This window comes from Solanum pennellii, chromosome 2 (assembly GCF_001406875.1).
Source record: "Solanum pennellii chromosome 2, SPENNV200".
NCBI classification, from domain to species: domain Eukaryota; kingdom Viridiplantae; phylum Streptophyta; class Magnoliopsida; order Solanales; family Solanaceae; genus Solanum; species Solanum pennellii.
In genome coordinates, this window is record NC_028638.1 from 39,808,370 (window position 1) to 39,829,445 (window position 21,076).

Sequence of the window (21,076 nt, forward strand, 5' to 3'; positions counted from 1 at the left end):
TAAAATATTTCCAAAATCCCTTATTTTTCCTCAATTTTTAAGCCAAGCAGATACACAAATATCCTAACCTTGACACGTGATTTCCTGCCTCTTTTCCCTCCTTTATTCTCTCCCTAATTTTACTCGACAATTTTATCAGTTACAATTTTCATATCAATTTTATTTTCAAAAGAATTTTTTACAATCTTATCTGTTAGAATTTTCATATCAATTTTATTTTCAAAACATTCTCTCTCCGGTCAATCACATTCAAACTACTCAATTGATATACTTTGTTTCCTTCAAAGTGGTCTTCTTCAATTTTATTGCTTTTAGTCTTTATTTCTTGATGCATATGAACATGACCATTCTTTTAGTGTTGATATTACTCAACTAGTCAAAGAAGGATGCATCTTCGTCGTCTAAATAGATTGTAAAAGAAACGCTTAAAAAGGCAAAAAGTCAATCTACTGGTGGCTTTGATAAGGACTTTGGATCGATATTCATAGGTGATGTCTATGTTAATAGTAAAAAAGATACAAGAGTGATTGTTGAGAAGGAGAATGTACCTTCGTTTTCTAAAGTAAATGTAGGGAAAAGTTGATGTATATTTGTATTCTAAAGTAATAACTGAGAAGGAGAAGTCAAAATAGATCAGATTGTTGATTTTTTGTCCGCTTTTTTATTGTTCATCTTTTCTCATATATATGAGATCAGATTTTTAATGTATCAAGTTGTTTTTGTTTCTTAAATTAATGTATAATGTCTTCGCTTCAACATTATATTACATTATAATTTCATTATGTACAACGTATTGTGTTCAAATTACTAAAACTATTTCACGGTTATAGTTTGGGATACATTAACTAGATTTTTATTATATCTAGTCAATTTTGTTTCTTAATTAATGTATAATGTCTTTGTTTTAACATTATGATACATCATAATTTATCATACACAGTGTATTGCATTGAAATATTAGTTTTGATACATAAACTTAATTAGTTTTGATACTTGATATAAAATTTATACCAAATGTATCATTTATCATGTATCTAGGACTCTAGGTGTTGCTATGTATCTTCTATCTTATTTAAGTTTAGAAGGATATGTATATGTACACAGTACATGATACATTGATACATTAAGTGTCACACAATTATGTATCAGATTCATAAACGGTGATACACTGTTATTATAAAAAGTTTGATTAGTTCGAGAAAAAATATGAAGTTCTTGCAGCTATGCATCTGATACAATAAAAATGGAGCGCATTAATACATATATTAAATCGTGTATTTAATACACAACATAATAAATTATATACACAACATTCTGTCTTTTAAACACTGCTAAAATATCAAATACAATTATTTTTTTTATCAAACACAGCTGCACAATTGTGTGTTAGAGACACAATTTTATGGAACACAGTAGTACATCTACTAAATCATATAATTGATACATGATATAATGTAGCGGATATACAACATTCTATTGTTGCATGAACAAATATACAATTTTCTATATGATACATAAATTTGAATTTCTACTAATTGTATCTTAGCAACTACCACAAAGTAATGTATCAATCTCGAACCTTACATCTTATGGACAACAATTACTTATTTAATGTATCTGGTAAAAATACAACACTTATCAATTTAAACGACATACATAATAGTAATGTATTGATAAATCTATCCATCTCAGAAATAAATTCAGAAAAAGATTACACAACATTATAAAAGGTATGAATGATTCATCAAAGTTATGCATCTCTTTTGCCTTTCTGTTGGTTGTATCAATCCATAACGGATACATTGAAAATTCAAACTCTTATTTCTTCACCTCAAACGATGTATCAAATCGCCAACTTTTCCTCAACTCATCGATCTTTAATCAAATGCAATGGTTGACTTGAGATTCACAAATTAATTTTTTGACCAACCATAATTTCATCACTTTTGTATCATTCATACCTCATCTCACTTTCTCAGGTTTCAGAATGTCTCAACAAGATGGACATGTTCATGTTGTATCAATACAATTTATCGACAAGTTTGATTAAAAAAATGAGATTTTTTTTAGAAAGGATGAGAAGAACAAATTTATGATATATCAACTAATGTATTTTGAAATAGCAATTGAAGTGGTCAGTAACTTCTTTTACCATCTCTTACTGTGGTGCCACGATCGAGATAAGATGAAGAGTATGCTAAGTAGCGGAATCAACATTTTCTTGTGATTTCCTTCTACTATATATCGAATTTTTATGTTTTTCTCATCTCATCGATCCACTGCAATGTTGTATTTGAGATTCACAAAAGAAATTATTTTTCAACAACTATTCATTATATATCTTATCAAATTTTGGGCAAATTTGGATCTAATTTGAATGAACATCAGACGATGAATAGAGAGAAAAAAATGAATTTTGATTTTGTTGATTCTGGAAGGATTTGTTGAATTGTTTGAAGCTAGGAGGATTTGGAAGAGAATTGAGAGATTAAAATTTAAATTTTGAATTAATTGAAGTTGTTACCATTTGAGAAAGACAGACAGCAAATTGATTAGCTTGATTTGTGGAACTCAAATTCAAAATTGACTCTCTTTCCTTTAAAAGTGTAACTGATTTTGTTTTAATGAATTGAAAATAATGAATCTGAATTATTTTCTATGTATCTGGATAGCACTGATTTTGAAGGTATTTTTGTAAATTGAAAAAAAAAGTAGAGATAAAATGTTATTTAAGTTTCACGCTATGGGATTTAGATAAGTAATACAAAATTTAATAATGACATTTTTACTCACAATTCAATGTTATCATTTCCTTTCAATTTTATATCTTAGATTTGTTTTAGATTATAGTAAACAATGTATATCAAGAGAGATTATGAAGGCAAAATAAGCAATTCAAACAATTGCACTACTAAACCCACAGGACACTTCAGTTCATTTGTGGAAAAACTGATATTTCATATCTAATCAAATTTTAATGCAATTAAATGCTAATAGGAAAACCTAAAGTTAGAACATTTTACTTAATAATAGTATAAAATGTCACTTGCGAACTTATTTATTTTGTTTTCATTAGAAAAGTAATTTTACATATTCAAAGAAACTTGTCTTCTTAAAGAAATATTCTGATCAAGTAAACTTGAAAAAATTGAATAATATTACATAAAATACATATTTTATGTTTACTCCATACAACAAACCCATGTGAATATTGATGAACCAAAAATAAGCTTAAGACAAGATATAAACAAACAAAATGCCACAGATTTTAGCAAAATTATGGATTTAAATTAATTTAATTAATAAGAACAAAATAATTACTGAGGTTTAAGGATGTGTCTTTCCCAATCAAAGACACCCAACTTGTCTACATCCTGAAAGGAAAGGAAGTTGGAGTATAATGAATTTCTTCCTAACAACTTTGAGATTACAACAAGAAGCATTTCACAAGCTTGATTTTCTTCCAATTTTGCTGCATCACTTAGCTCAGAAGACTGATCTTTCCATGGCTGGTAAAATGACCTGTTCAACAAGAGTAACACGATTATCGAACTCCATTTAAGTAATTCAAAGATGCAGTTAATTATCAGGTGGCGGAAAACGGGGAGAAAAGAAAATATCATCAGCTAGAAAGTAATGCAGAGAGTTCAGAGTAGTATATGTACCATCTCCAGGTAGGATAAGCTTCAGCAGGGCAATTAATCTTGGAGAAGAGGGTTGCCAACTGAATTGCATCATCGCCCAAGATGTCTGCTTCTGTCAAGCAGCCAAAAGCATAGTAAACAAGTTAGCCATTAGTTTGAAATACAGGAAGTTGTCTTAAGCGCAGAAAGTGCTACTGATCATATTACGAGTGTACCTGTGGAGGAAAGACTAGAAGAAAGAAGAAGACAGAGTGCAGAAACGACAGATGGAAGCACTGTATAGTTTTTGCGTTGTAGCTGTTGCAGAAAAAAGATTGATGAGGCTAAAGTTTCTTCACATGCAAATGTCCTGCTGGTGCTGCTACATCTTTGATCATTCCCCTCCATCAGAGAGAGCAGGTTATTGAGCTTAGATCTGTCAAAAGAATGAGAGATATCCATATTACTGAATTTGAGGGAATGCTTTCCTACAATCACTGATGCAGCCAGCCAGCGAACAAGCTTTGATATCAGAGAATCGTCTGATTCTTCATTGGCTTGCAGTCTCATAATGCAATCAATACTTTCCGGCGCATGGACTTTTTCAATATTTGACTGCAAAGCAGTTAAAGTTGCCCACCTAACAAACTTGGAAACTTTTTCCTTGTCCTGGAAAAATAAAAATAAAAAATTGTTTTACAAATGATATGAATATAGAAAATCATACATAAACACCAAAGCAATTGATCTCCAGAAAAGTAATAGTACTAAAGCTTTGATAGACTAATTACATTGCAAGTCAGGATCTCGTGGTCTGAATATATTTGAACGAATGTACCAAGATAATAGGTAATGGTACTGTGTAAAAAAAATTCTCAAACATGACCAAATAAATATTTATGAAATACAACGTTGCTCATTTATCATGCTTGGGAGCTTTTTAAAACTTCTTATAAGCATGTACCATCACCATTATCTGAATTGGGCAAGCTGAAGCTCTACTTCACTGGCCAACATACTGCACATGGCAGCAACAATCAACACTATTGTGCCTTCACTACAGATTCATTCACCTGAGCAAAAAAAATATTTTGGGTCCATCTCATTTTAAGTGTGCTCAGTTTCTTTTTCTTCTCTGTCTTCTTTCTTATGGGTTGGAGAGGGGGCACATTTTCGGAGTAAAGACCCCCCCCCAAAAAAAAAAAAGAGGATTAGAATACTTAGTATCAACTAGCAATTAGAAACCTCAAGTTGGTGGAATGGACGAACTCCATATCCAAATACATCATACATTCTAGAAAAGAAGAAAAGAAATCTCACTTGCTTAAAAGGTAGAACCAGGACCTGGAAAAGCATACAGAACCAGAACGATCCATGGATTTTATCAACTTAATGAATTAAATTTGAAGATATAAGGCTTGCCAGCGTAGTGAAGGTAACAAAGGAAGTTCTAGAAAGGGGATAGAAATGAGGAAAGGGGCGTAGGAAGTAAAATGAAAATGATTTACCGCTTACATAGTCATTAGTGCAGAGTGCACAAGTTGACCTAAAATATATTTTTGAATGAAGCTTAATGTACCAAAAGCAGTTATTCAGATTATCAGTGTTACCCATGATCAAATAATGATCATCAATCACACATTGCATTTCATTGTTATAACCGGAATCATGATAGTCACACTGACCTCAAACTCACTGCCTTCCCAATTTTAGTGTAAAATAACCACATCTTAAATTTTAAAAAAGAACTCTAGAATGGATCTATATACAGAAGACTCGGGACAAATCCTCCATTACCAGCTAAAAAAACAACAATGAGAAGCACCATTTGTGTGAGTCCCAAAACCAGTCAAGCCAAGTGCAACATCAGTGGTCATTCTAATGTGAAAGACAGTAAAGCTTGTGATATGGTATACAAAGACAACAACAGGCCCAATCCGTTCTGCATGCCGATGAGTGAAACATTTGTGCCATTTCATCGACAACAAGTGTGTCACACACCACAGTCCCGGGCATGAATTAATAGCTAGTCACAAGATATATTATCTGGGAGAAATCCTACATCATCAATAAATGATGGAAGTCACATATTGAACCAGTAAAAAGTCAACACTACGGCCTTGCATCACTTGCAACTGGGACGTGAACTTGACAAAGCGACACCAAAAAGTGTTCTAGTCCCACATTCAGTGCCAACTAAAGGAGCTAGACATGATCATTTAGGAACTATTCTGGTATTCAACAACAATTTTTCTACTGGTACTTGGGCAATCGGTCACGCTCCCACAGGGAAGATTCTCTTGGTCATATTCATACATAATCTACTTCTTTCATTAAGTGGATGAACAACTTATGCCACAGGACAATAGCAAAACTGCAAAATTAAAAATAAAGACAGTAACATGCAGTTCCCCAAAAGCAGTAAGAATCTAGTCTTGCACAGATGCATTTTTGTAAAGTTTTCAAGGTGCACTACATGTTTAGCTTACAGCAGAACATAAAGCTTCTTATCAACAGATAAACAGCTTGTAGGAGTGATGGGGAAATACCATTTGTAAAATAGCTACTGGAGGAGTGCTCATTAGTACAGCTTCAAGTCCAATCTGTGCAACAAGACTTTGCCTTCCACCACAGCATTCATCAACAACTTCACATAACTGAAGTAAACTCTCAACGGAGAGTGTGAAATGTGGTTGATAAACTTTCCTCTTTTGGGATATCCTCAATGCTGATCTTAATATTTGTAGAATCAGTTTAACAAGTTGAGTATTTACTTTAAGCCTTTCAACACCTTCAATTAGCATCTTGTATAGATTGCAAGAGAGTTCCACAAGCTGCTCCAAGGCATATTTCTGCATCCACTCAACAGTGTGTCTCGACAAAACGACTTCATTTAGGGCCTAAATTAGAAATGTGTATTTTGTGTTTAGAAAATATTGTTTAGCCGTAAACACAACAGATTTCAGGGAAATAAAACAGTTCAAAATGCAAAATGGTAAACAATTCTGCTAGAGAGCAATGTCTTTAATTTGGGAAAAGTACCATAACATCTATTATTTTGGAAGGGCTGAATCATTGTTTAATTGATTGATGGGGATGACAGCAGCGCTTCTGAAACAGAATTGAGTATAATGTACAGCGCTACTTATGGTATAAAACATAAGTATACTGAGAACCTAAATCTGATTAAAGGTATAAAACATGGCAGATACCCAAGGGTAATCAAGGTCGATGCTTGCTATTTTGTACTTTGTACTGCCTAATAAGAAAATACAAATAAGAAAATAATATTCATATATGTGATAACTCAAGACATCAATCTACCATACCCCACAAACACTCTTTAACAGTGAATACATTGTCATGCATCCTAACATATAGGCCATCATTTAATGCAGACATATCTTGCTCCTCAGACTTCACTCACATCCATATAATATAGCCGACTGGTCGTTAAGAAACAAGAAAATATATTTTCTCTAACACCTTAAATAGTCTAGAGATAAATAAAATAAAAGGGACACAAAAGCTTGAGAATTATTTATATTATACTTAATAATGGGAGCAAATACCTCCAGTATAACAGTCAACTCAACAAATGAATTTCTTCTGCATTGACTCCAAGAAAGAGATGAAACAGCACAGGATGACCATGAGATCAAGCCACACTGTTCAACCAAGTACCTGGCCATCTTAGGTATTCTGACGGACTTCCTCACTATCTGCAACATTAACCATCTAAATGAATTCAGCTCTTGCTTAGGAGTGGCTCATACTCTTATAAAAGAGAAACATTATCAAGTGGAAAAACATCTTTTGGATGGAGAGGGTAAAAACAAGTTCCTATCAAGGAAAAAATAAAAAAATTTAATTCCACATTAAACCAACTAAAAGACAACATTTTGTCCCACAATAAATTAACAATTTGAAGACCACATTCTTTTGACAGTCTATGTGAAACAAGAGATTCATGTACTTAAATTTTTTGACAAAAAAAAAAAAAAAGAATGTACTTGAAAGAGGAACAAACTTGCCAATACATGCACTTATAGGGTTTTTGAAGTTAATTCTTTATTGTGTCTAAATTGGGAATCCCTATATACAAGACGTACACAAATGTTAATAGTTTACATACAGGATTATCTAAAAAAAAGGATAAAGATACTCTCATTTTGGAATTTTACTCACTTATTTTCTAACCGCATGAAAGGATAACTCAATAAGCTGCTTAATTTAGGCTCCCCAAAGATGCTTCTGAGAAAACAGCTTGACTTGTATTGAGTTTGTTTTTGATGTATGCAAGTGAAAGAAACTATATTATACACCTAAACATAAAGTAGCGAGAGAAGAGAAAAGGAAGAGATTTACTTCTAAACAATAATCCCCACCGAAGAAAATATAGCAGTCAATACTCTAGTACAATTAAACTTCTAATTCTGAATGACTCCAGCTAATAAGAAACTAAACAAATAAATGTGACAGCAGTTTGTTTGTTGTTTTGATTATTGGATCTCGCAACTAACATGAAGGTGATAATAGCACAATTATGGCATAGATATTATCAACACAATATCATAGCTAAAATGCTATTTGTATAATCCTGTCTTCAATGGTGGAGGTGATTTGAAAGAAAAAAAAAGGTGCTGAGGCCGTGATGACAGTTCGATAGTCCCTTGATTTGTTTGTCTCCCTGACTACAAGCAAAATTATAAGAGTCCACTTATGGAGTAATTTAAAAAGATTAAAATACAGCAAAATGAGCAAAAAGGGGCATTGGGGGATATGCAAGTCAGTGAGGACGATCTGGAATACAGTGCCATCTTGTGTATGTTGGGTAATATGGAAGGAAACAAATGTAAGATGCTTCGAAGAAAAAACAGAGGCTGCACAGGCTAAGAAAGATGAAGTTTGCATTCTTGACTTAATAGAGACTACAGGAGTAGGATCCTATATGGGCAAACCCTTTTCTTTTTGTTTGTACAAAAAGGTTTCTATCTTTGTAATCCCTGACATTCACTGAGTTCCAAATTTCTGATTTTTAGTATACTTCCCAATTTAAAAAAATTAAGTAGTTTTTAGCTGCTAAACTTAAAATAACTAGGCATTAGGTTTCACGTTTCAGTTAAAAATAGTCATTATCATAAAATAAAAGTAAAAGACCACCAGAAAACTCAGCAAAGTAAACAATAACAAAATATAGGAAGAACAAAAGACATCAAAATTCAGAAGAAAACATGTGACAGGTACCTGAATAATCAACTTCTTCAGTTAAATAAAAAATCACCAAAATGCGGAAGACATTAACCCTCAAAAGGCAACCATGAAAACTTCAAAAAGTAAGCAAGACACAGACTTCAAAAGGAGGAGAAAAAGACAACAAAGAGTAGGACTTCGGTTACCTGAACAATCAACTCCTTCGATTCATGATCAGAAATGGGAGAAACATAAAAACTGAAAAGGGTCTCGAAAATGGCATTTCTGATGTATATTTGAGCATCATCGTCCACATTCAATCCTGAGCATAATAGACGTAGCATCCACAACCTCTCTGTTATATAATTAGTTGAGATACTCCAGAAAAAAGTCTGGAACAATGGAATACCCTGTAAGAAATCAGAGGGAAAGAGAGAAAAACCGCTGTTAGACTATAGTCAGATTACGATGACTGGAAAGTTGATCATTAGGACAAATGGAACTTATAAATCTTCCATATTAAAGATATACCTTCATATTTGCACTTGGAGAGCGGATCAGATATTTACTTATTGCTGAATAATGGTCATGTGAAGGATCCAACAGTACATAAGAAGCCTCTGCAACAAATATGGCAGTTACGGATGAAATCTTCTGCCAAGGCTCTTCAATACCATTTTGCAAGTACGACATTAGGAGACGAAGTCGCACCACATCCTTCCTCTTCTGACATCTCTACAGGAAACAATAGAACTTCTTTTTTTGAAAATAGGAAACAATAGAACACTATAAAATCATGACATGATACTTCTACTGAAGAGTCACTAAAGCAGCTCTGGAGAGACATCAACATCTTCTCCTGGAATTATGACTAGAAGTCGATCAGTACAGATAACCCTATTTCTCCTATATATGTAGGGATCTTTTATCAGACAACATTGGATGATACTTGTTTGCAACAGTGATAGACAACATAAATTGTAACCAGAAATAAATGAAGAAACATAATTTTATTGATAAAACAATATGGGTTAATCTGTTTGTTCCCTTGATTCTTCTATCTAAAATGGGTGGGATTTAGTGATGAAGAAGATATAATTATTAAAGAATTAAAATAATTAATTAGGGAATAATTAGAGTAAAATATAGTTAATAAAGAAAATAAAATAAAAAATTATAATTTATGACATGACCCTGAGATAGCGCTGATGTGGCAGCAAGTGTTATTAATACACCACATAATGTGAGAGTGGTATTACACGTCTCAGGGAGGTAATAAATTCACTTTTGAATAGTAAAGATGTGTAATAGGTCACCAACATGTAACTAACTTTTCGAAACAAATTCAAGGGGGAATTTTGTGCATTTTCCCTATTTTTAATACACCAAACTAAACATTGTATAAGAAATAATCTCAGCATAACTAATACCAACACTACTAATACACCATATTCAGCACTATCCTCACACACCCTACCAAACGACCCCTTAATGCTAAGGATCTTCTAGAATCCCCTTACATAACATTCTTGTCAAGTGCCAAGATAAGTCCACTGCCTATCTAGGCCTTTAATCAACTACTTTCTAGTTTATTCAGGATAATAATAAATGTTCACAAAATTTATTAACGTAAATGTAAAACACATACTAAAGATTAGATGATTCTCGGAAAGAATTGTGTTTTTATTCTCTATGGTCACATACATAGACAACTCCTTAAACTTGGCAGAAATTGTCAGTTAGACACTTCAATTTTACTAGGTGACCAGATAGACACCTCAACTAGGTAGGAATGTATCTCGTGAATATAGAAGTCGTACATGGCATAGAACGTATTTCACACAATTTTAAGTGCATAAATGACTTAAAATTAGCTGACATCGGTTTTATTTCACACTTCCTTTTTTACATTCTTTGGTTTTTGTGTGAACACAAATCCAACACACTTCTCCGGTCAAATGTCCAACAGTGGCACCACCACCACTTCCATAGTTGCCAAACCAATCATGCACGACCACCTTTCTGTTGCTAACAGCATATCATTGGTCAAATCACAGAAAATTATGCAATCTTTACGTAATGAAATCACAACTAAAGATAGAAAAGTTGTGATAACAATATATACCTCCAGCACACTCTTGAATCTTCCAAGAACCTCGTAACCTAGTTTCCTCATGTCATCATCAGGTGAAGATATACTGACAACAGCAATCGCAAGCAAGCCTAAGCTTGCAAACTCCAAGGGCTCTACAAACCCCATAGAAAGACAGTGAACTGAGAAGTGCAAAATAAAAATGGGATCATACACATGGAGTTTCTCGGCATCTGCATAATGTACCTGCAGAAAATTCCATAGTTTTGAATGTAACAGAATTGGGAAAAACTACAGAAATATCCCCTATTCCTTTTCCTCAAAATTGGAGGAACATCAGAGATTATGGAAAAAACGAAAAACCGAATTATCATTAGTAAGAGTACCTCATATCCAAAGTCAGGATAATCTTTTTTAGGTTCTTTGAGAATCCTTGGACCAACTGTTCTTTCATATGGGAAATAAAGCACGGTAGTTGCACAAACTTTGGGGTCTATGGGAATGTTTTCTCTGAAGCGGATCCTACGGTAATCATCAACTGCTTCAGCTTCACTCAAATTACAAGAGATAGTCTGCTCCTGTTCATTTTCTTTTCTGACTTTCAGCAGAGCACTACCCCATAGATAATCTAATTTAGCCATACTTACTTCGCCCAAGTTATTAGTTGAATTGATCTCATCCATTAAACTGTATATCTCCAAGTCAATCACACTCATACTAGCACCGTAAGAAGACAATAGCAAGAAGAGCAATTCCCTCAAATTTATTCCAATGTCTTTTACATTATTAATATCACATTGTCGGGCACTGATTTGGAAAAGCAACCTAAGCAACTTCACAAGTTCTAACTGCCGAGCACGTTCCTCAGATAGTTTACAACTATCTTTTAAATCATAGGCATCTAAATCAGCAAATTGAACATATGATCTCATGATGCTAGGCAAAGGAGTAAATATCATCCCAAAGTGAGAATGACCAGCTGAGATGTGAGAAGAATGGATGGTAGCAGCAAATTGAGAATGTGCAAGTAACCGTTGAATAATTGATATGCAAGAGAACTTCCCCTCGGATACTGATGAGATAATAGCTCGGAGCATCCCCAGTGTCAAAGGATCATAAAACCTATGCAGAAGAGATGACTTACCAAGTTGCTCTACAAATGGAAGAGATTCCAAATTCAGAAGACAACCCTGCATCTCCCTTGTTATTTCCGTTACATTTTTTAGAATATATACTTCCAAATATCTAAATATGGAACAACTTCCAACTTCCATTTGCCTGAAGTCAACAACGTTCAAAGAGCATCTCTTGACGATAAGCTGCCAGGACTGAACCAGCAAGTTCAGAAACCGGATTCTTGCCAAGTCTAAAATGGGGCAATCTTCTGAAGCGATCACTTCTGCGTTTTTCTTCAGCAGAGACGGAAACTTACCCTTCTCGGGGAATAAAAGGGCCCTGCACAAACGTATTTTTGCAACAGTCCTGTTGACAACATTCAAAGACTCTTCGACTGAATAAGAACCATCTTGAGTGAGATCGAACTCCAGCAGATCACTACAATCACTTGAGCAAACAGAATTGAATATACTCAAGCGTTTTTTCACTTTCACCAAATCACCTCTTATTTCAAAGAACAATTGGACTACAATAACAGTATTTGCTAGAAGGCTACCTGAGACAAGATTGGGAAAATCTTCCATTGACAGGTTTTCAAAATATTCTACCTTAAATATCTCCCTGGAAACATAACTTGTCCAGATAGAGAAACCTTGTTTGAGTATTTCCCAATAAAAAGAAGCTATATGCTCATGAAGTATGCAAAGCTGGACCCCAAATTTTGCAGGAATTGAGTTTAAGTACAGGATAACAGTGGGAAGAAGCATCAGTGCGTCTTCATCAGAAAAATCACAAATTGGTGGTACTGTACGAGGCTTCACTACCACATATTTATTCATCCTGTCTGAAAATAACTTCCCAAATACAGAGAGATGTAGAGGGCTTATATTAGCAACAAGAAACAAGATTTCAGCTTTTCTTTTGGTTATTTTGAGCATGCAATGAGAAAGGACATTGACATGAGTGTTAGCCACAGTTCTACATGTATCCTTAAGAAAAAGATGGCTTTCCTTCTGCATAGATTTATGTACTTTCACAACTTTTACAGCTTTTAGCAGACAGGCATCAGCAACATCAAGTTCAAATCTAGTGGCAATATCATATACTTGCAAAAGGACTTTCTCATAAAGGATGACATCATTTTGTTCCTGTTGAATTCCCCAAAACAAGCAGATGGGGATTTTTTCTTGTGGCTGCCACATGTATGCTGCCAGATGATCAAATGCAGAACCAGCAATGTGTAATCCAACACAGAGAGCTGAAGTCAGCCAAACAGAACGATCCTCAAGGTCAATTAAAGACAGAATCCAATGGGCCAATTCAAGCACCTCAAAGGGAGATATGAAATGAATCAAACTATGTAGAGCATATAGTACAGGAACTAAAGGTATTAAGTTCTTAGACTTCATGCATTCGTTCATCTTGAGCCTAAATGTCAGAACCAGTTTCTTTACCACATTTTTGAATGAAGTAACAACATGTTTATTGGCATGATAAACTTCAGATGAGGAGCTTTGTCCAAAGCAGAAAGACAACCAGAACTCAGAAGTAGCTTTTACCAAATTAAGCACATGATGATCCGTCTTGCAAATTTTCAGTTTAACTGATTCAACAAACTGGTCTACACTATCCTGAATTGTTCCACATGCAAAATCACTGTTAACAGGGGACGGGTACTCCAGCACAGCTACCACAGCAGGGTGATCAAGGATAGTTACAACTAACTCTTCAATAAAGTAAGTTGAGAAAGGACTACAGGTGTCTACACCACAAGAATTGGATTTTTCAACCAACAATTTTTTCAACATGCCGCTTAGGAGAAGGAAGCAAGCTGCGGAAAGTTTTTCAAGTCCCTCAAATTGCTCATGTCTATAGGATAACTGAGTTTGATTCAACCAAAAGAGTAAATAGCGGAAACAGGAAAGAAGATGATCAGATGTCTTCTCGGAAAGCTTTGCCAGAAGCAAGCTTTGCAATCCTGATTGATCCGAAAAATCCAGTCCATCAATATACAGAACAGCTGGAAAGAGAACATAAAAAGGTGCATGCTCCAAAAATACAGAAAATGCATCAGACTCATAGTCCATTGTTCTCCCACCACTTAATCTAGCTAAGGCCCTTTCCATACCCGTGAAGAAGATTTCTGGCCATCTCTTAGAAGCATCATTCAGAAGACTAGGTTCTGAAAAAAATAGTTGCATCAACAGTGACAGAGGGACCCCGAGCAATTTATTCGAGAGAGATACTATCGAAGGGAAATTCTGTATTATCTCAGCTGATGTTGTGCAAGCAATTGAAAAGCAAAACCCAATGGTCAATCCAACCAGACTACCATCAGACTCACTCTTAAGCAATCTTTGGACTTCACCGACAGTACAGGTAAAAGAACTTTCGGAATACACAATTCCCTTGATGTTGGAAGATATTCTGTAAGTTCCCTGCAAAATTTTCCGTGACAAATGTAGCAATCTCTTGAATGGCCTCAACTCGCAGGGACATTGAGAATCATCCAAGTCATATGGAGCATCAAGTTTCTCAGACAACTTCACATCAATTATTGAAGACAAAAGTAATGGGTCCCCCTAACGAAGTTCAGGAAAGATAGAAACTGTCAAGTGGGGAAAGCACCGCAAGTGCTAGTGTGCTGCCAATTCAAATGGAAAAAACATTTAAATGAAAGGACAGATGCTACCTGAGTCTCCAGAAGATACTTTAAGGTATTGCACACATATGACGAAACCATCGACTTCTCGGAAGCAGAAAAAGCACCAGTTTCAGCAGTTGCCAATGTTAGGCACCTATCCAAGATGCAGATTGTGAAAGGGCTGAAATCAGGAGATATATCTGCAAGAAGTGTCAATAACTGTCAGAATATTGCAAGTGATCTCTTTCAGCTGCTGCTAAGTTCTTCTTTTCAAGTTTGCAGTATTTCGGCAATGAGATTTACAAGCCACTGGGTTAACTACTCCAGTTATCATGACAAATAAGATGGTCCAAGTAAATGATGGAGGAAAAGTTAACTTTCCAATTGAAGGATGGTCATGATGCACTGTGAATCCCATAGAGACTGAAGTATTAGATCGAAACAGCAAAATAGAAGTGTTTTAACCAGTGAATAAGTAGAATAACAGTCAAGGCCCAGGTAAAAAAAATTAAAGGAAGGACAAAAGAAAATAGGAAATATTCAATAGTGTCAACTGAACATAAAAAATACACTATATAAAGTAAAAACACCCATCTTAAACTATGTTGCAAAGACCAAGAACACTATATGAAACATCAATTACCTTTGATGCCTGGTAAACTACTCAAAGCAGACCTTAAAAGATCTGAATAATAGAATAACTTATTGCCAGACTCAATCACAGCATCACGTAAGAAAAGAAGAACAGGTGAGGACAATTTTCTGTAGATATCACACCCTACTGCTCCTCCAAGCATGTTGTCTTTGCTGTACCCAGGAATAAAGAAGAACCATGAACAAATTTCCTTTGGGTTTTTGTCAAATGCACCAGTACTATACATTGATGTCTTTGCTAGAATGTATGCTTGATCTTTAATGTCTCTGTTTGGTGAAAACATTAACAAGTCCAGAAATGGAAGCAAATGCTTGTACATTTGAGAGTGAACTCTTGTTGCAATTTCGCATTTAGAGGACCAACCAACATGTGCTTGGAGCAGAGATAACAGAGTTTGCTGCAACATAGTTGGTAAAGCCAGCAGGTTGTTTGGTAGAATTTTGAAGAAATCAAACAATCCTTCCAACATCTTAGGCATTGTTTTCTGCAAGAAAGAAACAAAGGATATCCAAAAAGTAAGCATTAAATATCAGGATTTCTTCATTTTGTTTTTCCTATTTGAATTAGGAACTATTAACTTTGCTTAAACAAATTTAACCTAATAAATCAGATTACTATATATACCATCTTAAACAGCAGAGGAACTCCAGCATCAGGGCACATACGAGAAGAAGAAAAGAAAATTCAACAAAAGAATTTCGAATATAAATAGGCTTTAATTACATGTACATCTGAAGTTCTACCTAGGAACGTGACGTAAAGTTAAAAGTTCATGAAACTGACATCCTTAAATTCAAACCACATGCTCCAACATTACTGATTGATCCCATGCAACACGAATTCATAGGGGAGTAAATAATATAATGGGATCATATACAGTAAATAAATCAACCTTGTTGACACAATGTCAGCGCACTTAAACATTTCATGAAATGTGAGCTTCTGAGGTCCCATGAACATTGTTGAACAAGTTACAAAACTGTGCAAAAAGCAGTAGACTAACTTGATCACTCACAGCATGTAGTGGCTTATGTAAGCACTAACTTAAAATGATACAGACATAGTTAATACAGAGTCAAATGAAAGGGATACCGCAGATAAGCAAAACATGTTTTTATATGCAAAAAAACAATAATAATAATTAAGTATCAGATTTTAGATGCAAAATTTTATTTTTTCTCAATGCAACCAAAAGCTTTCTCTTCAACTGCACAGTATTTTTCCATAAGTCAGCACAATTAGGATCCAAGAACATGGAACTCACATAATATATTGTTAAGACATTAAGCAACTTGGCATAGAATAGCACTTCTGTGTCTTCTATAGTAGAATCTGGCAAGGGAGAAGAATGCAAACTCCAGAGTTCTGTTATAAGCTTTACAAAATAAGTGTCATCTTTCAAATCATCCATGTCATCTACATTTATGATTGATTCACCATCCAGGGACAGAGCTGTATCAGGGGAGTAACTAACCCCCCCTACAACGATATCTGTATCCTCATTTGCAGCGTCAATTTTCAGCTTCTTCCTAATACTCAGCTTATCTCCTATTTCAGAATCTGCAGGTCTTTTTGAGCGTTGCTCATGACCTTTGTAAAATTCGTTCAGTGAAGAGAGCAATGAGAACAGAACTTGAGGATCAGGGAGCAAAATCCGAACTGCATTCCAGATATCTTGCTTGAGGGACTCCCATTTGTGGATCATTTGACCTTGGGAAGACATGACACTGTTTAAAGCACTAATTAGTAACTCCAACAGTTTCAGAACCTCCAACACAAACTTCAAAGTTCCATGTTTCACTAGAGGATCCAAATGAAGTAAACCTTTATTAATCACCAGTCGAGAGAAGGATCGTGGTCCAATGCACTTCATGATATTTTGCACCTCTGGGCTGTTAAGAGTTGGCGGCTCCTGGTTTTGAGAATCAAGAAACCCAAAGACAAGTCCATCACCAACAGAGGAGAGCACATTTGCTGCCAAAGAAACTGAAGCAAACCTGCAAATAATTGAGTCACAATAAACAAACAACAATAACACCGATACTAATATTCAAAAAATAAACTCAAATAAGCAATATTATCTAACCAGTTACGCGATGAAGGGTCTTCAAGACTATATGGGAACTCATCCAAATAAGCTGAACCAAAAGATGGCTTCCCCTTGGCAATTGCCAAAAGTAGGTTTCTGTGATTCTCAATCTCTCCAGCTTTTAACTTCTTCATAAGGCCCAATAATCTTTTTGGGTTTCCTCTCAATGGTTTAGATACCCTCTTCAAATCTGGCATCAATCCATTCGAAGGATCAGTACATACCATATGTAACACTTCATGAGCTAATTCTGCAGCCAATCCACCACCATCTCGTCCCGAAATGCTAGCAAGCTGCTCCAGAGTTACACTCCCAAAGAGCACACTTCTAAGCCCAGTGGGCACCAGTGAATCCGGGACAAGAACCCTATCACGCAAAGTGGATAACACATAAACCACGGTATCATCATCATCATTTCCCAACCCACGAAGCACCCCAGAATACATATCCTTCTGCTGCAACACGCCTCTCAGCAACCTGGCATTCCCAACCTCCAAAAATGATACAGCAAAACCCACAAAAGCCTTCCTCGTCGAATAATGCTTCTTTTTCCCTTCAATTTTCTTTGCCTTCCACTCAGCTAGTCTCCCAAATATAGGTATTTTGAAATCAAAACTCTTGGCGACTTCCCATGCCATCCATGAACTACGCCTAGCTATAGAAGCCAACACAGAAAGCGCAGCTCGTTGACGCTTTGCTTCTTTACTATTCAATTCTTTATACAAATCGTTCATTCTCTTTTCCACAATCAATTTTGCGAACTTATCTAATGCGTTAACTATTACAACAACTTTTGGATCTTTATCCACCCTATTTTTCCCATAGGAATGGTTGAAAAATCCAGAAATCAAATTTAAAACAACGTAAAGTCCAGTTTTGCTTTTTCGAAGCTCCCAAGCTTGTTCGAGTTCCATACACTTGGATGAATTCTGGATGTATAAGCTGAGAAATTCAGGTCCAGAGTCGGACTTGAGAAGTTTGATGAACTCTTTTGAAGCATCGGAACAGAGTTGGAAATCTGTGGAGGTTAAGTTACGAAGAAGCTCCTTCAGTTTAGCCTCGTAAACGAGGTTATTCCCGAACTGTGGTATTGTTGCTTCTTCCATTCTTCCAGCCATTCAAAGACAATGCAAACGCCCTCAATCTACATAAAAACAGAGGAGATAGACATTCAATGAAAACTTCCCCAGTTGTAAAAAAGAAGTTTTTTTCAAATGTGTAACTTATGTAATGCACCAAATAACAGCTTTAAATGCATCATTTATAAGAAGATACACATACCCTGAGTTGATGAATTTGACAGTTGTTTCTTCAGTTCTTCCTATGCTAAAAACGCTAAACTGGAAACAACTTAACGTAACAAATACATGAATTTCAAGCTAGGAGACGAAAGGGTAGACTTCCAAAATAGAAAAAGCAAAAAAAAAAATTGATTTCAAATAGATTGAACAAACTGAGAAATTTTTATTCGTTCAACTTCTGGAAGTTTGTTTTTAGGGTTTCATAAGCTTTTCTTATTCAAGTGAGATGAATAATGAGCTTTTCCATTGAAAGTCTATTACCTTCGCGCTTCAGAATTTAGGGCTTGGTTACAGTATGAATTGGAAGTGGCCGCGAAGAAGATTAGAGTTTTTAGCTAAAAAGCCCCTTTAATTATGATCACAATTTAAACTACATCCCTAGAGTATTCTTCCGAGCAAAGAGCATCCTCATATTTGCCAAAGTGAACAACTTACGTACTCAACGTTAATAAACTAATCAAAACCAAGATTCAAATTTATGTCAAAAATTTAGTACTTGCTTCGGGTTTTTTTATATGTCATTTTTATCATAACGTTTCATAAAAATCAATGTATAAATTACTATAATATTATTTCTATTACACTTTTGATAGTTAATTAGTTTGAAATATAGATATTTAATCAACCTATGAAAAACAATATAGTTTATTATAACTAATTTGTATATTGATTATTTACTCTCACGCTTACACTGCTCTATAGAATCTGATTCTAAAAAAGAAATCTCAATAAATAAATTAAAAAGGAAAGATGGAGAAAAAAAAATGATCATAAAAATTGAAGCTTCAACAAATTTTATCAAGGAAGATGACATTTCAAAAGGTGTAAAAATGGAAAATTCAACCAAAATATGTGAAGGGCCAATTTAAGAAAAATCAAGATTTAAATAAAATGTTCTAAGCGTTTTAATTTTAGAATCAATTTTCAGATGAAGGAGAGGAAGCATACAAAGATGAATAATTACAACAGACATTTCATACTATGCTAAAAAAATATTCCAAAAATTTTATTAGATCTATATTTATCACGATACAAAATCGCATTAGGTCATGAGGGCACCTACCATCCCCACAATTGAACCCCATTCTTTTATTAACCATTCAACAATTTAAATAATGTGGAAATAATATTTAATAAGACAAACTCAAACTACTCCAAGACCTTATGACACTAGAGAGCTTTGTGGTGCGTCTCTATAAACTTGATTTTAGTTGTCAAACCAGGTTGAAGGTCACAACCATACTACGCTTGATCACACCGATTTCTACACGACCAAATAGTATAACATGCAATTGATAGATACTGAAACTTAAATAACTGAATTTAAGGTCAAAACATTAATATTCTAAAAAATCATTACATAAACTTAGATCATAGTCTTTTAGGAAGTCATAAAAATCATTAAAGAAAACATAGTTCTTTAATATGAAATTTGATATTTTTACCACACCAAAAAGAGATGACCTACTTTGTCAAGGTCAGGACCATACATATAAGCTTAGGTGGATTCACTATCTATATATTTTTAAAACAAATCCTATGAGGCACGTAGTAAGTGACAAAGGAATCGCTTTTGAATATCAAACATCTACTAGAAGTAGGGCCTCCATTTCAAAGTCATTTCGATGCTAAGTAAAATTTCAACAGAATAGACAAAGTTATAATCATATCATAATCAAAATACTTGAAAAGAAAACAATTAATACAACTAAACTAATCATAAGTTTATATTAGAATTGCTCATTTAATAATCGTGATTTCAAAACTTCACTTCTTAAGGCACTTACCTACATGAGCATCTAAAGCATGATTTTGAAAACCTTGCACAAATCATTGACACTTTATGTTAAGAACATCATTTAATCATAAGTCACCACTTTCTTAAAACATACACAGATTCATAATCATAATTCATAAGTATAGTTTATATTCATAAAATAAGCATAAACATGGGTCACGTGTAATTAAAGTAAATTATGTAATTAAGTTAAATCATACATAATAAGATTGAATATAAGTGATTGAATCACAATAATTTAAACCTAGTATCTTTTTAATACGTAATAATTATTAATTTCAGCTTGACAACTTTTTAGAAATACAAGATAACAATCAAAATGCCACAAAATACCCCTCTCTTCGGGGGTGCCCTCAGCGTCGAGGGGCAATAAGAATGTATATTTAGTACAAAAAATTACATTTCCTAATATTATTTTGTCCATTGTATTAAAATATATTAATACAAGTCTCACTAACTTATATACATGTATTTCGGATACATGAGAATCAAATTAGGTGTAATTTATGCAGTCACGCTGAGTAGAGGCGCACATACAAGCGAATAAAAAAATAGTTTTTCTTTA

At 34.4% G+C, this 21,076-nt stretch overlaps 1 protein-coding gene across 6 annotated transcripts; it reads right to left on the reverse strand.

Annotated features, from left to right (window-relative positions):
• Positions 1–3,244: 3,244 nt before the first annotated feature.
• On the reverse strand, positions 3,245–19,027 carry LOC107011295. Of its 6 annotated transcripts, none has more exons than XM_015210720.2 (14): positions 18,694–19,024; positions 17,410–18,556; positions 16,588–17,320; positions 15,312–15,807; positions 14,717–14,868; positions 11,295–14,606; positions 10,942–11,154; positions 9,348–9,551; positions 9,023–9,226; positions 7,196–7,345; positions 6,173–6,523; positions 3,860–4,292; positions 3,666–3,750; positions 3,245–3,522 (listed from the first exon to the last, which is right to left on the reverse strand). In XM_015210720.2, the coding sequence occupies exons 2-14, from the start codon at positions 18,528–18,530 to the stop codon at positions 3,318–3,320; spliced, it is 7,659 nt and encodes a 2,552-aa protein (XP_015066206.1). In that variant the 5' UTR covers positions 18,531–18,556; positions 18,694–19,024; the 3' UTR covers positions 3,245–3,317. The 6 variants fall into 6 exon arrangements, 5 of the variants coding, with proteins under 5 accessions (XP_015066206.1, XP_015066205.1, XP_027770170.1 ...); XM_015210719.2 differs by having other exon boundaries at positions 3,666–3,756; XM_027914369.1 differs by lacking the exons at positions 17,410–18,556; positions 18,694–19,024 and having other exon boundaries at positions 3,666–3,756; positions 16,588–17,050; positions 17,148–17,283.
• Between the last annotated feature and the right edge of the window lie 2,049 nt (positions 19,028–21,076).

Excerpts from the sequence above, each read along its gene's own strand:
- LOC107011295 (XM_015210719.2), bottom strand. The coding sequence starts at position 18,530 with ATGGCTGGAAGAATGGAAGAAGCAACAATACCACAGTTCGGGAATAAC. Across the intron at positions 17,321-17,409 it reads GACCCTTCATCGCGTAACTG|GTTTGCTTCAGTTTCTTTGG; the intron begins GTTAGATAATAT and ends AATTATTTGCAG. Across the intron at positions 9,227-9,347 it reads CTCCAAGTGCAAATATGAAG|GGTATTCCATTGTTCCAGAC; the intron begins GTATATCTTTAA and ends GATTTCTTACAG.